Raw genomic sequence first — 19,753 nt, 5'->3', positions numbered from 1 at the left:
TTTCCCTAAAACCTAATGGTAATTCAGCATCACAAGCTTCACAAAAGTAGATTGTATTTCAGGTTTACTGAATCTCATTCCACTGCACATACACTCTTTGAGTCATCACCTGTATGAGGCTGTCTTCATATGGTGTAATTCTATACAATTTTATTTAGCCTAGTGTCAAATCACAACAGAAGTTATCTTAGGACACTTTTTAAAGATTTGTTTTGGCCATTTTTCTCTTTATTAGTGACGGGCTTAGATGTTTGGCTGTAGGAATATGTGATGGCCATTTGTCACTATTTTTATATTTTAGTGAACAGACAGGGAAGGTGGGAGAGAGATGGGGGATGACACGCAGCAAAGGGCCGCAGATCAAACCCCGGCAGCTGCAAAAGGACCCAGCCCACATGGTGCACACACTCCCACTGGGCAAACTAGAGGTCACCCCAGGACACATTTTATGTAAAGCAGGGTTAGACCACTCGCTATAATTTACAGAGACCCAACATTCCCCCATGAGCATGCACTTGGTGTGACAGTGGCAAGGAAAAAAATCCTTTTAACAGAAACCTCAAACAGAACCTGGCTCCAGGTGAGCAGCCACCTGCTGTGACACTGCCAACACCATCTCAAACTGATCTAAGGAGCTTCTGTCAGAAGACGCAGCCAACCACAATGTATAGAGTAGTTGGTCAAGTTTTCATTTGGCAAAGTGGAAGAGTCAAATTCTTGGTAAACATCAACGCAATTAGACTAATGAATTGAATTGTGCAATCTCAAAAATCATTTTGCTATGCAAACATTATCACATCCTTTCAGACATCACCTATTACAGTGAATAGCACAAAGAAACAATACCAAGTCAGTTATGTCAATAGTAATTTTAATCTTTGACAACACATTTCATAAATAACAATTCATTATTGCTTTCTCTAATCTGTATTTAAATTATAATATCGGCTTGGTCATTGTGGGTTACGTAGTGCTTGCAGGACCGTGCAGGAGACAGCATTTCAATAATTTTTCAACTGTTAATTAAATGTGACGTCAACATAATACCTAGCATTTTTAAGAAACTGTGCTCTATGCATTGTCTGAAGACAACTGAACAGTTTAGAAACAAACAGGATATCAGTAACATGTGCCTATAATGGAAATCTATTGTTTTACACAAACACAAACAAGATGCCTTTATACAGAAAATATGCCACACATTCATTACATCATAATAACAAATGGGCACAATTCTATCAAAAGGTCTAATGAAGCAAATATATTTACAATGAGAGAGGGGGGGAAAGTTTTCTGACAAAGGCTGTTTGAATTGACACAATGAGGACACTAGTTTGGTTTCAGTGTTTCACCAATGGAGGATTTCAAGAGCACAACTCTGCAGTATGTGACCTCAAACTGAAGCAAACAATGAGAAACAGGCAAGATGTTACACAAATTAACGAGAGCATAATGGTGTAACATTTTGGGGACATTTAATCTATTTATTATGATATGCAATGAATGAAGTCAAGAAAAAATGTTTATAATGAGGCCTGAGTCCTGAAGTTTTGAACACACTAAGACACAAAACAAACAAACAATTTGGCCATGCATGTGCTTAGTTTAAAGTTCAAGTGCAAGCAATACAGCAATTAAAGGAGAGTTATAGTAGTCCTAGGGTCAGATACAGTTAATGGTGGGAGCTGTGAAAATATCTACTATTTGGGATAATGAATGACTCTCTAATTCTCCTTGAGGAAATGGATTTCACAGTGTCAACAAGCATAGGAAAAACAGACTATTTCCTCAAGCAAATACAGTATGTAAGACATTTACATCAGTAAACAAGGCAATATGTTTGGAGCTCGGGTTGCCAGTGTCTTCATCCAGGCCACTGTCCTCTTTTATGACAAAGTCGCATATTTCACGTGTCTGGATGCGCTTCCTTTTCCCACAAATGGAAATATGAATATTTTAACACATCTGCATTCCTGTGCTAGGTTACAGAGAAGGGGCTTATTTGTCAGGGTCAGAGGTCAACTCCTTTGACCAGTGCAGCTTCCAGGGTAATGGCAAACTCATTGAGTGTGTGCAGGATGCGGGAGAGGGAGTGCACGGCAGCTTGGTCCCGCAGAAGAGCACCTTCCTCGTAAGTCCGCGCGGTCAGGTGGCACTCTGCCAGCAGGGGGAGCCAATGAGAGAGAAGCCGGTCCCTGCAAAGGAGAATGGATCAATGATCAATGATCAATAATTGTCCCATAAATGCCTGAGGAAGTTCAGGATTGAATTGAAAGGTGAGTTAGATGGATACAAGACAGAACTACTTTTTCTTGAAACAGTTTTAAACCACAACTAACTAAGATGCTTCCCATGTTCATTGACCTTAACGTTCGGGTCATACGGTTTGTTAATCCAAAGCACGGACACAAACAGTCTTATCTTTGAAGTTACAAGCATTGGACACAATACACCCCAAGTATATTCCTAAACCAGTCTTACACTTTTAAAGCGGTTTGCTTTAATTGACAGAAAATATGGAGATACATAGAAAAGGACAGATAAAGAGACAACATGACAGGATGAAACTGTCTACATACAATACCATTTAGATTGGATTCTAACTGTTGATGCCAAAACAAGAGAAAACAAGGAGCTGGTGTCAGTTATTTAATTGAAATTCTCTTTTTACTGAAGCTTAATTAGTTTAGCTTAAGTGAACGCAAAATGTTGAGTTTTATTTAATTAATTTATTTTATTAGATTTACACAGAGATATGAATGATCTTCCTGCATCTGGTGTCCAACCATTAAAGTTCCACTTTATTTCTCCTTAGAAAAGGAAATTTAGTGTGCAGCAGGATGTCTAAAAACACACCCGTTAATCAAATATATGTTGCAGCTGTGGTAGCTGTACCCCAACCACCTTAGATGTTATGTTTACCGACTTTGTTAGCTTATGCTTGTTAGTCATTGAAAGCCCAGTGTACCACACCATGTTATGTAAATGTTTCAGTGTAGTCCTGCTGCTTCCTCTGGGCCTCAGGAAGGAAAGTATATCACATTTGCTCAACACTATATACTGACCAGGAGGCTTTAAAATCACAGATTCCAGTGGGGAGAATATTTTTAAACTATTTCTAGTTCAAATGTGGATCATAAATCTTTGTTTTTAGACATATTACATTGACTTAATTACATAAGTATCAATCTAAACATCTATTGTTGTTTATTACAAACAATAATATGACCACTTACCTGATTCCCAAGCAGACCAACAGCTGGAACTTTCCCTCTTTTCCAATGTTTCGTGGCGAGGCATTGATGGCATTGACGTAGTGGCACAGTAAATCGCACGGTGGACCCTTTGTCAATGTTGATATATGCAGGCCACCCAGCTGATCAGCTGTCTCCATGGAAACCACTGACTTCTCTATGGGGAAGAGTTGGTCAAACTGTCAGTTCATAACTTTTTAATATACAGACAATAAGAGAAAATAAGGTTGTATAAGACAAACACTGGAGTTAAAGGGTGTAGCGCTGTTCGTTAACAAAACGCATGTTCCATGCTATTTGATATGTGAAATTCATATTAATCACCAGTAGATGGAGACAGGAAACAGGCATCAGTGAGATTAATAAAACCACTTTTGATGGACTCACACTCAAAGTACCTACCCACAAAGTCCCAAACAAACACATTCCTCTGGAAAAGACGGTTAGATTTGAACCCGTGCAGGAGGAACTTCTCCAAGGAAAGCACCAGACCTCCTTCACCACATAACAAGACTGTCAAGTTGCCCCTCTGGGATGAGAGAAATGGAAACAGAGTAAATAGATGCACTGTAAGAAAGAGGCTCATCTTTCAACTTCCGTAAATCCCCACATATGCAATTTTCTAAAATCGCCCACAGCAGAGAACAATTTGTTTATCAAGAATCTAAAAGGCTCTTCTTTCATTTACTGACAGAACGCAAACAGAACAAATAATTGTACATTAGAGCCTGTGCTCTAAAGATGTTAGTACAATGAATAGGAGGCCTGTTACAGATAAATGAAAGTGATCCATTAAGTCTCTTCAGTGCTTTTAACTTGCTGTTGAGATGAGAGACACTAGTCTGATACACAAACGAGACAAATGAGGCCCGGGCTGGAGAAGTCTGGGTTACAAAAACATTTTGGAGATAAAAAAATAACACAAGCAGGCGGTTGAGAGTCTGACACATTGGTGCATGAGGTGCTTTCTATCAACCATTTTCACCACATTTTTCCTTTGTGGAACAGGTTAAATGACTATAGTTTAATGTGTAACGCACACTCACTATTTACAGTCACATACCTCTTGTTCGGGTTTGTGGAAATGTTTAACAAGGTTATTTGCTGCCTCTCTCACGTCCTCTTGTACTTCAACAGAGTGCATTCCTGATAAAATAAAACCAAACAAATAGAAACATGATGAAGGAAAGTGGAGTTAAATAGAAAAGGTGAAAACAGGAACATAATCTGTTATTGTACCAACAAGTAGGTCAGCTATTGTAATCAAGAATGTGTTCTTTGTCAGTACGCACTGCTTCGGCTGCCAAGCGACCCCAGCACTGCCCGCACACTCTGAGAAGGAGAGGCCAGCTCCGGAGGCGTCCCTGTCCACCTTCCAGCATCCTCCTCTCCCCCAGGTGACACCAGCTGACCAATGAGAACTCTTTCCAAACTGCCGTCGCCCACGCCTTTTCCCAGCCATCGGCCGCATGGAAACCTGAAAAGAAAGAAGAAGCAGTGTTTTGTTATATTCAACTTCAAAACAATTATCATACAAGGACATGGCTTCGGTAAGAGCTATCTGTCCAAATCAGCGCATGTGCATAGTTTACATTCAAAATAGATTTTAATTTAGATAACTGACAACAATTTCCAAGGTGAGACGTGCATCTTTAGAGGGCTTTGCTCTATACAGGGCAGCATCTGATTTCACTTCACAACAATATGGTAATAAATAAACTTAAATAATAAAAAATAAATAAACTTGTAGCCACTTGAAATACGCTTCATCTAGGTAGTAATCCGCCACAGTGTACATGGAGTCACTCTTTTTTTTGCCATTTTCTTTCTAAATGAATCACTATCATATGAACAAGTAGCTTTCTCATGGGAGTGTTTGTGGAAGCAAACATAGGATTATTTAGATGTCATTGTATCTTTATCAAATGGGAAGATGTTTTTTTGCCACTGTGCTGAGGTAACAGTCAGTGTTTAGTGATGAGACCAAGATCAAAGTAAAAACTTACTTGTAGGTGTGTCCAGTGATCTCATTATACACCATCACACAGTCAATAAGACACTTAGCCAGCAAGCCGGAGTTCTCCTGTCCCAGCTGCAGAGTGCTCAGCCTGCCCAGGTTCTTGCACTGAAATGAAAAGCATGGACCACAGTAAGTGTATCTCTGCACGTGTCCCTGTCAGACATGACGTTGAACTTACTGCTGTAGAGTGTACACAAACCTGGAAAAAGATCTCCTGTGAATTCTTCGGGATCTGTCTCACTCCTGAATCACCCAGTTCTCCTGACACGCACACCCAAGGGTCAACTGTTGCCATTGCAATGCTCAGCTTCGTTATTGGTATTATAACAACACGGTATGGAATACCTGGAGAGACACAAGAGCAAAGTTTTACTCATTTATTTATAGTTGTTTTTCACAGCATCGGGTCTGTGTGAATCCATGGGATACTGTGTGTCATTAAAGTACATAAGGCCAGTGGGTGGAGACACGAGCCAAAGGAAATGTTCAGTTGGAATTCTATAAAACTGCCAGTAAATTCTGGTGGTTAAAGTTTACAAGACTTACTGATGGAGGTGAAGACGCGTGTGAAGCAGAGGTAGTCCACAGTGTTGAGAGAGAGCAGGTGGAACAAAAACTGCTCCCTTTCTTCTTCACAGAGCAGGAATGCATGAGGTTTATACAGCTGCCTGCCAGGGGACATGAAGAAAGGGCAAAACAATCAGTAAAAATCATGAGCCTCACAATAAATCACATCCAGACACATTATACTTTTGTCTACTTCTCCTTAGAAAGTATGAATAAGTGAATTCTGACCTAAGCAGCTCCTGGTTTGTTAGAAGCTCTTTAAGGTGCTGGGATAGCATTTTCTTCTCAAGAGCCAGGTGGATCCAGGCCCGAGCCTGACCGACCTCAGACAGACCCTCACTCATGGTCTGGATAAACCTGAAAGAACAAGCTCTATTGATTGTTGATTCTAGGTATTTTATTTGATGTCTTCTAGAAAAATGCCTGTGACCAAGGACTGAAAAACATGCTGGAGATACTGTATAACGCACGTGTAGTACTTTGTATTAGTATTTAAAGAGTTAAGATCTCTTCATCTAAACTTTAGCCAAACTATCAGATATTTGAAAGGGGAAATAAGATTTTTTTTTTTAAATCTGCTCTTTTCTTAAAAGATAGACCTTAAACACAAACTTGCCATGTGCAATTTCTCCCACATAGATGCACCACTCTTCCCAACATCAAAAAGTGTGTGTTGGCGTGTTACCTCATATCCTGTATTAACGATCCTCTCAGGAGCAGAGTCCCATCATCAAATGATCTGCTAGACCCTGAACAGACAGCAAGTTAAACGTCAATCATCATCCGACTCTTGGCGCAGTGATTTACACGAGAAAAACAAATCAGTCAGGTTGTGCTCTGACCTGGAGACTCAGCTGGTGTCTCCGTCTTCCCCCGGGCCGCCTGGTAGTGAAGCAGATGGGACCAAAGAGCGGACTTCCCCTGTTCAAAATAAAAACTCTAGTCAATATTCAGCCTGTTCTTACAGTCATCTCTGTGGGTTTGTATGCATGATGTGAATTTGTTTACATGGGGACACAGGTTTTTATTTAGGTCATCTGAGCTGATTACCGGTAGGCATGATCTGACCTGTTTCAGCTGCAGACCATGGCCCCAGGTTCTCTCCAGTAGGTCGCACAGACCGTGGATGAGTGTGTTTTCCTGCAGGCCTGTGATGTTGGCTTCTCCCTGAACCAGTTCCACACTCTCCTTCCCCATCCTCTCCATCAACATCCGTTTGGTCTAAAGGGCCAAAGAGAGCATTTTGTGGCATTAACCTTGAACAATAATTTAAGGAATCAGTGGCAGCCATCATTGCCTCCATCACCACGCAGATAGAGCTCTCACCTTCAGACGACACTCGCTCAGCAGCCCTTCAGCAAACTCTCGGTGAGTCTGAGTGACAGCTCGAAGTGACGGATCAAGTAGCTTAGACTGGCAGAGGTTCTTCCTCGCAAAAGTGTGCTTCTGTTAAATAGCCAAAAGGTAATAAATTAGACACAATTTGTGTAAGGTGTGTGTGTGTGTGTCTGTGTGTGTGTCCCATGAAAGTACCTGTCTCTGTTCATTGTCCACTCCTGAATGTTCAGTCCCTGTTGATCTCTTAAGGTCAGTCCTGCGTGATGCTGTAACACGACCGGACCACCTGTTTAAAATAAAAAATAAAAAATTTTCAATTCCCTGTGTGTTGACAGTGTTTGTGTATTTAAAATACATATGTGTGTATTTTGATACACACAAATTTTGGGTAATAAGGCAGACCCTATCAACTAGTGATATTTTAATACTGTGGTCTCAAGTATCCTGTCCTGGGTCTGGCAAGAGCAGGACTTTTCAACTATTTATTCATTACCTTAAGCTAACTATTTTAACTGTTTGTCAATTAGACTTTTAACTTGGGTAACTATTTATTGTGATAATACATTTAAAAAAGATCATTATCACACCAGTTGCTAACTTATATTTCTATATATTGGTATAATCACAAATATTTGTTTCAAATGAGTTTAGCTTCACCTTGTACTCGAATGCTCTGGGAAAATACTTTAATTGTGCAAATAAGGCACACACAAAGAGTTTGCACACTTTCCTGGTTTACAAGTATCATTGGTTGGGAATCACTGTTCTAATGTATTCTGTCTGAATAACAGCAGCAAACAAAGGCTCACTTGTTGGTGTTTTGTCCCTGCGCAAGCACATCCGCCTGCAGCTTAGGGAAGTAGCCCGGCTGGTGACGACCCTGGCCGATCTTCATGTCCAGCAGGTGGGGGTGGATGGCTGTGTGGTCAGCCTTCATCAGTCTGCGCTCAATGACCTGAGCTGCAGTGACAAACACAGAAATGGTTAGGATCCAACAGGGGGATCTACTGTAGATGAGTCTTAATGTGAACAATGAAAGAGCCAGATTGAGATTCAAGCAGTGTGTTTTCTGCAGGGAGGAAACGCAGAGTGGATGCCTGTATGGGTGTGTCTCCTGTGTGTTTTTAGCATTAACATTTATGCAGTAGTAGCATTCTTTGTTTATGCATGTATTCCTTCATACATGTTTGGCATTCGACAAGGACTGCACTTAATTTTGTTGTATCTGTTACAATGACAAATAAAGATATTCTATTCTAGTCTAGGATGGCAGGACTTTAAAGCAGAAGATTTGAGTTTTTATAGGCCACAAAGCCTCTTCCTCCGCCTATACCACTATAATGCTCATCCCCTACTGTATCCTTTGGGTCACCCGTCTAATTCCTGATTAATCTTTTCCCCCTCGAATGATTTCTCATCTCTTTTGTGTTTCAATTATTCATCAGATAATTCGATTTTGAATCCCTTTGAAGAAATCAGTTACTATTTGAATAGTTCAATGTTCTGGTTCAGTCCCCTCTAAGCAAAATTTTTTTAATACAAAAGATAGGAGAAAACTGGTGGCTGCTGAAAGGATATCAGCATGAACAACATACAGTATAAACCCAAACAGGACAGATGGCGACAGATTTGCAGATTCCCTCGACAATCTGGCATCAACTTCAAATCATCATTCTACCCAATCTACCAATTAGGGGCTCAATCTACTTTCTCACTATATACTATCTACATGCTGAGAAAACACTGCAGAAACATCCAGATGTTACTCTTGTCATTTAAAAGCAAATCATTTGACATGTTTTGCCATTACTTTTAGCTATTTATTTCTACCATTTATTTATTTTTATACTTCAAGCTTCAAACTTCTGTGCTCAATTGCTGACTAGTTTGCACACACTGCAACATGTAGTGTTCAGCTGTTACAGCTAAAATATTTTCATTTAATCAAATCAAATCATAATTTAGTTGAGCTGCTCTACAATCTTTCCATGTACCCGCTTGCAACAACAGAAGTATTCCCTGGGGTACAAGTACACCTGGTTGGGAATCACTGACTTAAGTTACTATGAAGTACCATAGTCTTATATCATTCACCTAGAATACTTGACATGGTGAGAAAAACAACTTACAGCAACACTGATTCATAATATACTATGAGTAACATTTGAGCCAGTTTTCTGTTTTAAAGGTATTTTATACCTTCTGTTCCATGTTGTAAACGTACAGTAATTATTTTTTGACTCTTATGGCAACAACATGTATGTGATTGTACTTTGTTTCATCCTCTTTTGTTCATGAGCACCTTCACAGTACCTGACTCAAAGACCGTGGTGCATTTCCTGTAGCGACAGTTACGGGAGTCCTCTGTGTCTGTGTCATACAGTCGCTCTCTCTCCAAACGGCTGTCAAAAAGCTGCTGAAGTGGCTCTCTATCCGCCCAGCGCGATATCACCTTCCCATCCACGAAGGAAGAAAACATGGACGTCTCCAAGAACTGGGACAAGAAGTCCAAGTGGCTCGCAGGCTGAACTGAGAGGAAGGAACCCTGAAACATTGAAAAGCCCAACTTTCAAACACAACATGGAGGATATAATCTTTCAAACATTAAGTATTTAAAAAACAACAACAGAGAGGCAATCTTAATAAATGCAGTTTTATTAGCTTTATCAATAGATTTGTGCATCTACTGATGTACCTTGTCAAAGCTGAACGTCCCCTCTCGGTTGCTCAACCAGGAGTCCAAATCTAGAGCGCTGTGGATGACAAACTCCTCGTACCTGCCAAACATGGCAGCAAAACGTCCAGCAAACACTTCCCTCAGCTGAACGTTCAGCTTGGCAGCCTTCAGCTCCTCCTCCTCTTCCTCAAACACGTGTCCCAGTGTCTTCCCTCCATCTGAAATCTTTTCTCCTCCGCACCTCCGCGCCAGAGCCTGCAGCCTCTCCAGCACCGCCAGCTCCTCGCCTCCGAGGTTCCCGTTCCTTTTGTCCTCCATTAGATCCTCCAGCACCAGGCTGCTCATGCGAGGGGAGGTGGTGGCGGGCTTGGTGATCACACCGCCCTGTGGCGGGAGCCCGAAGCGCAGCAGTACCTCACTCAGCTCCTGGATTAGCTCGGTCTGTTCGGGAAACATGGGGAGGTCCTCCGGGGTCTCAACAGAGCGGTTGTCAATGTCCACAAAGCACAGGTTGGCCTGTGTAGGGGTAGCAGACAAGAGAAAATAGAAAATATGAAAAACACTTTCCATCAGATAATCATAAAAGGTTTAACCAATTACAATGTAGTGGCTGAGCTTTAATATCCAATTAAGATCAGAGATGAAGATTTACTTTCCAGCATTTCACCATCATACGGCCTCAGAGGATATTAGCGTGTGAAGGATTGTGTAATTACTACTGTTATCACTGCAACATGGGAAAGTGTGGAAACTTTTAATATCAGGCTTCCACGCTGGCAAAGAAAATCAGAAACCAGAACTGTGCCCGTAAAGGTTCTGTGCAATGAAGTACAGAACTTTGAGAGATAGTCACTGATTTAGAAATACTGCTTCGGTAAAGCAGCAGTGGAGCACAGCGCAGTCAGCAGCAACCCAACCTTTAACAGTGACCTTAGGCAGTTGATGTACTGTAGAGTGGAAGAGTGTAGAGTTGAAGACATCCTCTTACTCTGGCAGCTACATCCTCCTAGATAACGTCTTCACTTCTGAGCTATTGTTTTTTTCATTATCTCATATGTATAGGAAAATATTTTGAAGAACACAAAAAGATGAGCATTCAGGTTTTTCATGCACACTGTATCAGTCTTAAGGACGATATTAGTGTAGGGTTTTTTGTACCATGTGAGCCAAACCGTGCCCTTGTCAAATTGAGACAAGAAGAAAACACAATCCCAACAAATCCTGAATGCATGATTAAAATTTTCACATTTCCTTGGAAATCACCAGCCGCCATACACCAAATTGTACAACTCAAGAAATAAGTGGTGATCCCTAATTCTCATCAATTATTTAGCGATCCCATTATTCTGGATCTATCATGCTCTGCAGTTTTGCTTGCCCCCCTCCCCCTCCCCAGGATGTCTTTCAATTGCCTCCTTTTCTGGGGCAGAGCGACTTCAAAAGGGTCCTCAGTGAGATATTCATGCAGCATAAAGCGATTTCAAATGCAGAATAGGATTTGTGAACGGGTGTGGGGTGCTCTGAAGAAATGTATTCTCCCAATTTAATAGGCCGGAGCCAGAGGGCATATTGTAACGCATGCATCACAAAGATGAATCAGCAAATTGCTGTAAAAATGTTTCAGTTAAACAAAACACTTTTAGATCCTTGTGTGTGTGTGTTTAGTGAAATGTTGACGGGCGTGTTCACACAGGAAACTACAGATGCATTCACACATGAGATCCGTGTTAAGTTGTGTACCTCGTGTGGCAGGTGGAGGGAGGATCGCTGAGCTCCCTCTCTGCGCTGGATACCCAACAAGAATGGCACAGGAGCATCAAGGAGGTGATGTAGCGGTGCAGAAACAATGGGCAGGTAGATGTGTTGCCACTGGAATGGGAATAGCAAGGTGGTGACGCCCTCTGCCACTGTCATCAAACGCTGGTAGTCTAAGAAGATGAGAAAGATGAGGGGGGGGGGGGGGGGGAATTACCTATAAGTCCCAAGGGAAGAACTTATTTTCTAGTATATTACGTTAAACATTATCTTAATTAAGCTGATTATGTGAGTTCCTTATATTAGTATTTAATTCAAATTCGTGTTTAAATGCAACAGAGCATTGTAATAAGTTACAATATCCGTTTCTCTGTAGAATTTAACCTCAAACCAATCTGCCATGTTGATACTATAGCTTAGATGTGGAGTAACTGTTTTATATGTTTGTTTCATTTTGTGCCGTGTCATGTACTTGTCTATCTTGATTATTTTTGCTGTATACTGTATATGTTAGTAATAGTATCTTATGTAAAACAGCTGCTATGCTATAAGTATTGCTAAATTATGCTAAGAGACTGATGGCGTTACAATTGGACATTAGCAATACATGGGAAATTCCTATTCTAATTCTAAGTGTATGACTAAATAGTGTGCTTACCTTGAGAGCAAAGCAGGACTTGTGTCTCCAGCAGTACACAGGTAATTAGTTGCACCATATTATCCACACCCAGCATGGAGAACGCCTCTCCAAGTGGATACTCTCCCAGCGGAAGCTCACCCGGCCCGGGCCGCTGGCACACAATGGGTCCCTGCACCCCGTGGAACCTCAGTGACCTGCCAGGAGGAGGCAGAGGCACCTCGTACAGGATGTTGTGGATGTAGCTCTCTAATGGGAGGGGTGGGGCTGTGTGTGAGGTCACGGCCTGGTGAAGCTGAGACAGAAACTGTCGAGCAGCTTGAAGAAAGGGGAGCGGCGTAAGGAGGCAGAGGGCTTTGGACACGTACAGAGTGTCCCGTGCTGGATCAAAGGAGCCTACGCAGCCAAAGCGGGCGGACACACCGGCCAAAGACTCAGCGTCTGACTCATCCAAGCTGCTCACAAAGGAGTCCATGCTGGAGGTGGAGGGCGAGGACGCAGACGAAGACGAGGAAGAGGGAGAGGAGACAGATGAAGCTGAATGGTGCTCCACATGGTGCATCTGGTAGAGAGTCTGCATGGCAGTGATGATCTGAGCACCGGTCACCTCCTCATAGAAGGTGTGGACGAAGCCGTAGGAACTTGTGCCGTCATCAAAAGACATCGTGAATGAGTGAAACTGAGGATCTAGTCTGTCTGCCTGTGTGCGGAAGGAAAGACCTCTCGGCATGCAGAGCTAAGGAGAAAGTATGAAGAATAAGAAAGGAGAAAAAATAAGAGGGTTTAAAAAAAAAGGCTATTTAAATTAAACCCTTAAACATAACCTCAATAACCAATACTAATTGTGGATTTTCTAAACCACACAATAAATTTTCTGAATATACACAAAACTAAAAGGCCATCTGGGACGATGTAAACAAATCCAAAAAAGCAATTATAGAATATGTCTTTCCAAACAGTTGTTAAACAGTGCTACAATTTATCTCAGGAACATTCAGGAGGAAGAGACAGACACATGAAAAAATGAAGCTTGCATTGTCATTGGCTTCAAATTGTTCTGTAAAATCTATTTAATGCAGAAACTGTGTTCTTAGAGACAGAAATTGAGAAAAGTGTATTAATTACATTTTAAAAAATTGTTAAAATGTAACCTATATGTTAACTGGGTATAAGAATGCCTATACTGTTTGTCTAGTGGTGTTTTATTTTATTTTGTCCTTTTAGCACATATAGAGTTTCTGGGTCTGAAAATCCAATAAAAATGACCTTAAAAATGTTTTAATAAAACTTTACATTTTAATGATATATAAAAAGATAACACAAAATACAGTGGTGTCTATTGGCAGGCTTCTTTTGAGGCTCATGCTGTTATCGTCCTGACCTGCTTTCCAATACAACCAATTCCAATTCCAACAATAAACATTTCAGTGTAAAAAAAAAAAAGAAAGAAAGAAAGAACAAAAGAAAAGAGAATTCTATTAGGCAGAGAACATGCAAAGAAAAATGTCTCTTGGTGCACTTATTTCCAGTTCTTTTGTTATCATGTTTCTCTTTTGCCATTTGTAACAAAATTCACATACACTGGTTGGAAGAACCACAACACATTTGCCCTACAAATAAGTCCTTTCATTTTCATTGTTGTGAGAGCAAATTAACGACACTAAAGAAGAGTGTTCATGTGCAATCCGAGATCTCACCATGTTGACAGCATCTTTATTGAAGGGGTTCCTGTCTGTGCTTTCGGGGTAGTGCACCAGAACCTTTGACTTGAACGAGCGTCGAATGGGGCTCTGCTCAAAGCCCTCGCCTGAAAGAAAGATAGACGCACAGAAAGAGACAGTTAGTATTAGTGACGTTTAACCTTCATCATTGCTGAGACATTACATGATGAAAAGGACGTCACAAAATGACAGCAGCTTTGATTCATGAAAAAACTCAGACAGGATGACTTTGACCGACATAGGCTGAAAGAAAGTTCATCTTTTGTTGACAGCAAGGCCCATTTTGCAGCAAAGAGGGAAAACCCTTCCAAGGGTTATGTAACTCAACTCATTACCACAGAGACAGACTAGAAAAGCAGTACAACACCCCTCATGAATACAGGCTGCTGCCATCTGGTTGCAGGTATATCGTACCCAGGCGTAAGACTAAGAGATTTAAGAGCTCATTTGTCCCTTTTACCATTGGTTTTAATAATAGCTTGATTTCTCCCATATGCATATGTGTATAATGCATATTAGTATTAGTATATCTGTATGTTATGTTGTGTATCCTGTGTATGAACAGCTGTCTTTATTCTCAGTTGGCTGTGAAATGAATGGCCTACCAAGGGGTAGTAAAGTTTATTTAACCTTATCCTTAATCCCTGACACTCTGCAGAAGGAATCTGTTTATGCTTTTTGGGAGTGCACGGGTGTACATGTACATGAATGGTTTGAATTTGCACTCTCAGTGTACAGTCCCACATGCACAATGCACGGATTTGATGCAATGCCCTCTCTGGCTCTGGTTTCTCCTCTCTTTATTCTCTGCACCTTGTGTCAGCTTTTAGCTCAGGTTACATACCGAGCGCTAGCTGAGGGAGCATGAGTGGACGAAGATGAGCTGCTGAAGATAGAAATAAACTGTGTATGTATTATTCAGCGTGATTGACAGTATTAAATTAAGTACTTTCAGTATTCATCCACTTTTTGAGAGAGAAGCCCAGAAGTCTTCACTGTATTCCCCATTTCACTAATCCATCATTACTTCTCAGAGTTAATGTTCTGCAACACTGACCCCACTGTATTACAAAAACAAAAACAACTGCAAATGGCAAACTAACAAGTCTTCTCTGCCAGCTTTGATGCACTCATTCAGCATTTGGGAAACATCCGGCTCACCTGCCTAAAAAATGACGCAAAGCACCCCGAGAGGAAACTGAGCTGCAGGCAGAGCACCACTTTAAGTTAAACTGAGTCAGACTGGTAGGTGAGAGAAAGAAGCTAATGAATCACAGAGACAAGCAGGGGAGTCCATTTTCTTTGAGTCAAAGATACAACTTGGTGTCGGCACTGAGAGGCAAAATCAAGCCTCACAGAAGGACATCTAGTTGCCGTGGTAGCAGTTTCCACTGTGGCCTCAAAGATAGCCATCAAGACAAAGCTCGTCAGCGGTTTACGTCACCCCGAGTTTCATCAGCTGACCCAATTAAAACCCACACACTCCTCCTGACACGAGTTCCCACCAAAGAGTTTGCACACACCACATTCACACACAGTCGCTCTCTTTCTCTGTGTTAACTGAACAGAGTTAAGAGGGAGGTTTGTTTTAGTTTTTGAATGAAAGCTTAAATGTCTGTTTCGGTTAGGTTGTAATCAGCATGTTAACTCCTTAAATTGCCATATTAACACCACACCACACACACACACACACACACACACACACACAACACACACACACACACACACCACACACACACACACACACACACACACACACACACACACACACACACACACACACACACACACACACACACACACACACACACACACACACACACACACACACACACACACACACACAGTATAAGCTAAGGAGTTGTAGAAGACTTTAGCCTATGTCATTAAAAGGCCTGTGATTAATGATAATTTACATTATCATTTAGGCTAATCTATTATTTTCTTGACTAATAGTTTGCTTCATAAAATGCAAAAAACTGTAGACAACTGTCCATTACAATTTCCTAAAACCCAAGGTGACATCCGACCAGCAATCCAAAAATCCAATTAGGCCTAAAGTCAATTTACTGTCACATGAGACAAAGAAAATCAGCAGAGCCTCACAATTAAGATGTTGAAACTAGTTAATGTTTGGCATTTCTGGTCAATAAATTAAACGATTAGTTGATCAACACTTATAGTATTCTGTCTATCGACTATTCAAATTGTTTAAGCATTGATCCTCAGCAGGCACGAAAGTCCTTGCAACTGTCACTATAATATCAATAGTGCCAATATTTTTGGAGGACAAAAACAAAGTTTTTTTATAGTCATACCACGGTGTAGAAATAAAAAATGTATTTCCCTTAATGCCCCTTCCCTAAAAGAGACACACTTCATTAGGGATGATTGAACGATCGTAAAGGTAGACATCTATCATATTCACCAACTGGATCACCCTCACTGTCACCATTCATCGCATCATTACATGAGTGAGGGCAGATACAAATAGTGGAAAGAGATTAAAATGACAGCAAATATCAGCTGACACTAAATTTTCATGAGTTATTCTTTCTTGGCATAAAATGTTAAAATCAATCTTTCTTTGCAGTACAGTTTTGCCTGTCCACCGAAGGTTGAATAACGTGACAAAACAAGACAGACAAATGTTTTTCATCTCAGCCTGAGACACAGACATGGTGCCGGGCTTGTACGCTTAAAATAAGAGATAAAAGTATAAATGGCTAAAAATAAAATTCCTCGACGGGCTGGAATATCTGCATACAATAAGAGAAGTGCAAAACATATACATCTCTTTGCAATCAATTCAACATCGTAAAGCAGCTCTGAAATGTCCGGTCAGGGAGTTCTCGGCGTCCAGTGATGTCACAGCTCTGGGAGAGTTGGGTGCTGAAGCCCCGGCCATCCAGCGACAGGCAACGTCATGTTAAATTTGATTAGGCTGCAGAAAACACAGTGGTATCTATTGAGAAGCCAACAATGGCAGACTGTTTCTCAGTAGGCATTCACTAATGACACACATACACAGAAAAAGAGATACTGTGCCACCTCACATATCCAAACACATGCACATGATAGGACACTTTTCTTGTTTGACTACAGCTTACAGAATATGGATGTTAAGTCAAAAACAGAGACAGAAATCCCTCGAAAGGAGAGCAGAGCTTCTGATGCAGTAGGTCTTTTAGAGGACCCGCTGTTACATAAGCAGATTGGTGGAGCTCAGATATACTAGCCAGCAGTGCTGTCACTCGCCGCAGGGAGCCTGATATCCAAGTCGCTGATGGTTAGTTAGAGCGGTAATAAGTCTGCAGCAGAGCTCATCCTAAATATACAGTTTTCTTGCTATTATTCAAAAGGCATGTCTGGTTACAGCCATCATTTCCATGAAGGAGCTGCTCTCCATGAGCTACATTTCTGCTAAGAAGAACACAGGGAGAATACAGGGTGTGACTATTGTTTGTTTGCAAACCTGGAAGTGACGTTCAAGGTGTTGATATTCAGCACACCTGCACAGCTCTTTTTCCTCACAAAGAGCGAGGCACACACATAGAGCAGTACACGTGAAAAAGGCTCCTGCTGGGTGAATCTGTCCTCATCTTTGCATAAACAACTCAGTATGGGAGAAAGCAACACCCCTGCATGTCTCTATTTCTAAGATGGAAAGCTATCCCCCACAAATAAACCATCACGAGCCCTTGACACAAGGCAGCATTACTGCAGCTGTCTTCGCCGTGGCAACTTCTACATCCACCTACATCACAGCATCAATTTCCTTCCACCTTGGGCTTTCGGTGACAAAAGGAGAGATGTGTTTATTTTGGGGAAACAAAAAAGCTCATCTTTGTTTGACAGCATGAAGAGCTGAACAGACAAACCAGCGGTCAGATAGATTATCACTTTTAGATTTTAACAACACACACTCACACAGTCCTATAGTCCCCACGAATCACTGCCTGGATGAGCCATCTGTGCTCCAGTGTTATAGGATGCTGTTGTTTTTTCTCTATCTATTCAACCCTTTCTCTGCAATATTCTTTATCAAGGTGTAGCAGTGGATGACTTGCAGAAAGCAACAGAGCTATATTCTCAATAGACAGTGCTATGATCAGAACACAATAAACAGAACGGTAATGTGTTTTCCCCAGGCAGAGATCAGACAAAAGGACAAGACTAGAGGGTGGTCGATATTGTCATTTTAAAATTCTTACTTCAAATTTATGGGGTGAGGATCATTCTATTGATTTCTGTGTTTTGTTGTTCGCCTTCTCAAAGAAAATACGTTTTTAAACTGCGTTTAAAAATGTAGGCCTAATAGCAAATTCTGATGGAATGTATTTGAAATAAAAATATGATTGGCCAAGAAATAGGCTATTCTCCACAGGCTACTGGCAGATAGGATGTTGTCAACAACGCTTTGAAAGCAATAGGTATGTGGCGTCCAATCAAAACATATTTAAATGGATGTCACCCCTACACAGGCGCACACACACACACACACACACACACACACACAGAGATAGGCCTACATGAAATGGGAAATGTTTTACGTGAACCTTGTCCTCGGCTGTGGCTTTATCTAGTGTGGATTTGTTTGGTTCGTGTTTATAGACCATGTAGCCTACCTGCTCCATCGTCCGGCTCCAGGCCCGTCTCCGTGTCCACTCCACACACAACAAAATAGTGGGCGAAACGGCAAGAAGCCGATCCAGTGGCCGCTGCAGTTCCGTTCATCCTCGACGCGTTTGTGGTGTGAGAGCTCCGTTAACTTCTACTTAACGTTTTGGATGTTCATAGCTGAAGCCCTCTAATCCGAAATGTTTTTGCCCCCCCCCCACCACTCGTCCTCCCTTGTCTGATCCGTCCGCTGGGTTGTGTCGGACCGCCTGCCTGCACTCAGTGATCCGCGGTGTGACTGATGGAGCTCCGAGGATCCAGCGATGGTCATCTCGTTTGTTCAGGGGGAGGAGGCTGTATGTGTGGGCCTGGGAGGGATCGAGGGAGGGAGGGGGGAGACAAAGACCTGAACGCATCATAATCAACAGTGTTATATTAGCCTAATTTTAAAGGGTGTTCTCGAAATTCATCATCCGCGCCCACGTCACAAAAATCACGATTTATCAAAAAGTATAACCAGCAGTGCATGTGCAATCGCATAGGCTGCATTTAGTATTAGGCCTGCTTTACAAAGATACTTGCATGACTCATGGATTTAATGCATGAAATAAAGACGGATGTATCATGAATTCCTGTTGCTCAACATTAACAAACGATCAAGTCAGTTTGACTTAATGTGATGGTTCCCACTTAAAAGATCAATTAAGGATTACTTGTTCAGTTATTTTATGCAGCCAAATTAGCGGAATTAGTTACATAAATGTGTATGTCAGCCTCCTTGAAAGCAGAACACTAGGTTATTTATTCTTTTATCGAATTTTATTCTAATCTAATTTGTCAATTGGCACCTGCTAGATGATTTTGGTTTGGAAATGTAGATTATCCAGTGCTTTTGTAAATTGACCCAGGATAGCTCAGCTCTCTTTTCAAATCTATCTATTGTGAATCCTCCAGCTTCATGGAAAAGCAACAAACTCTTGGGTGCATAGTAACCTCTATGAACTAAATGTTGCTCTCCACGTTCAGTCTGGAATCTGAACTGTTGACCCGTACCAGATGACCTGAGAGGTATAAATTAAATCCAGATGATAAAAGAGCTTTCAACAAATGTAGTGAATGATTCGAGTTGAGTATATGTGAGTAAACAGCAGCAATAAGGATGTG

General features: G+C 41.3%; 1 protein-coding gene across 1 annotated transcript; it reads right to left on the bottom strand.

The window, feature by feature from the left end:
• Positions 1 to 854: 854 nt before the first annotated feature.
• On the bottom strand, positions 855 to 18,927 carry LOC116694231 (DENN domain-containing protein 5B). Its single transcript, XM_032523830.1, has 21 exons — positions 18,598 to 18,927; positions 13,946 to 14,055; positions 12,270 to 12,984; positions 11,597 to 11,784; positions 9,875 to 10,372; positions 9,493 to 9,724; positions 7,989 to 8,139; positions 7,375 to 7,465; positions 7,168 to 7,287; positions 6,910 to 7,062; positions 6,684 to 6,762; positions 6,527 to 6,590; positions 6,070 to 6,198; positions 5,821 to 5,942; positions 5,474 to 5,619; positions 5,261 to 5,379; positions 4,547 to 4,731; positions 4,318 to 4,400; positions 3,657 to 3,783; positions 3,237 to 3,411; positions 855 to 2,195 (listed from the first exon to the last, which is right to left on the bottom strand). The coding sequence occupies exons 1-21, from the start codon at positions 18,704 to 18,706 to the stop codon at positions 2,012 to 2,014; spliced, it is 3,780 nt and encodes a 1,259-aa protein (XP_032379721.1). The 5' UTR covers positions 18,707 to 18,927; the 3' UTR covers positions 855 to 2,011.
• Positions 18,928 to 19,753: the final 826 nt, after the last annotated feature.

The sequence above is a fragment of the Etheostoma spectabile genome, chromosome 8, assembly GCF_008692095.1.
Source record: "Etheostoma spectabile isolate EspeVRDwgs_2016 chromosome 8, UIUC_Espe_1.0, whole genome shotgun sequence".
Taxonomy (NCBI): Eukaryota; Metazoa; Chordata; class Actinopteri; order Perciformes; family Percidae; genus Etheostoma; species Etheostoma spectabile.
The sequence above is the reverse complement of the archived record's forward strand: the minus strand, read 5'-3'. Positions and strand labels throughout refer to the sequence as shown.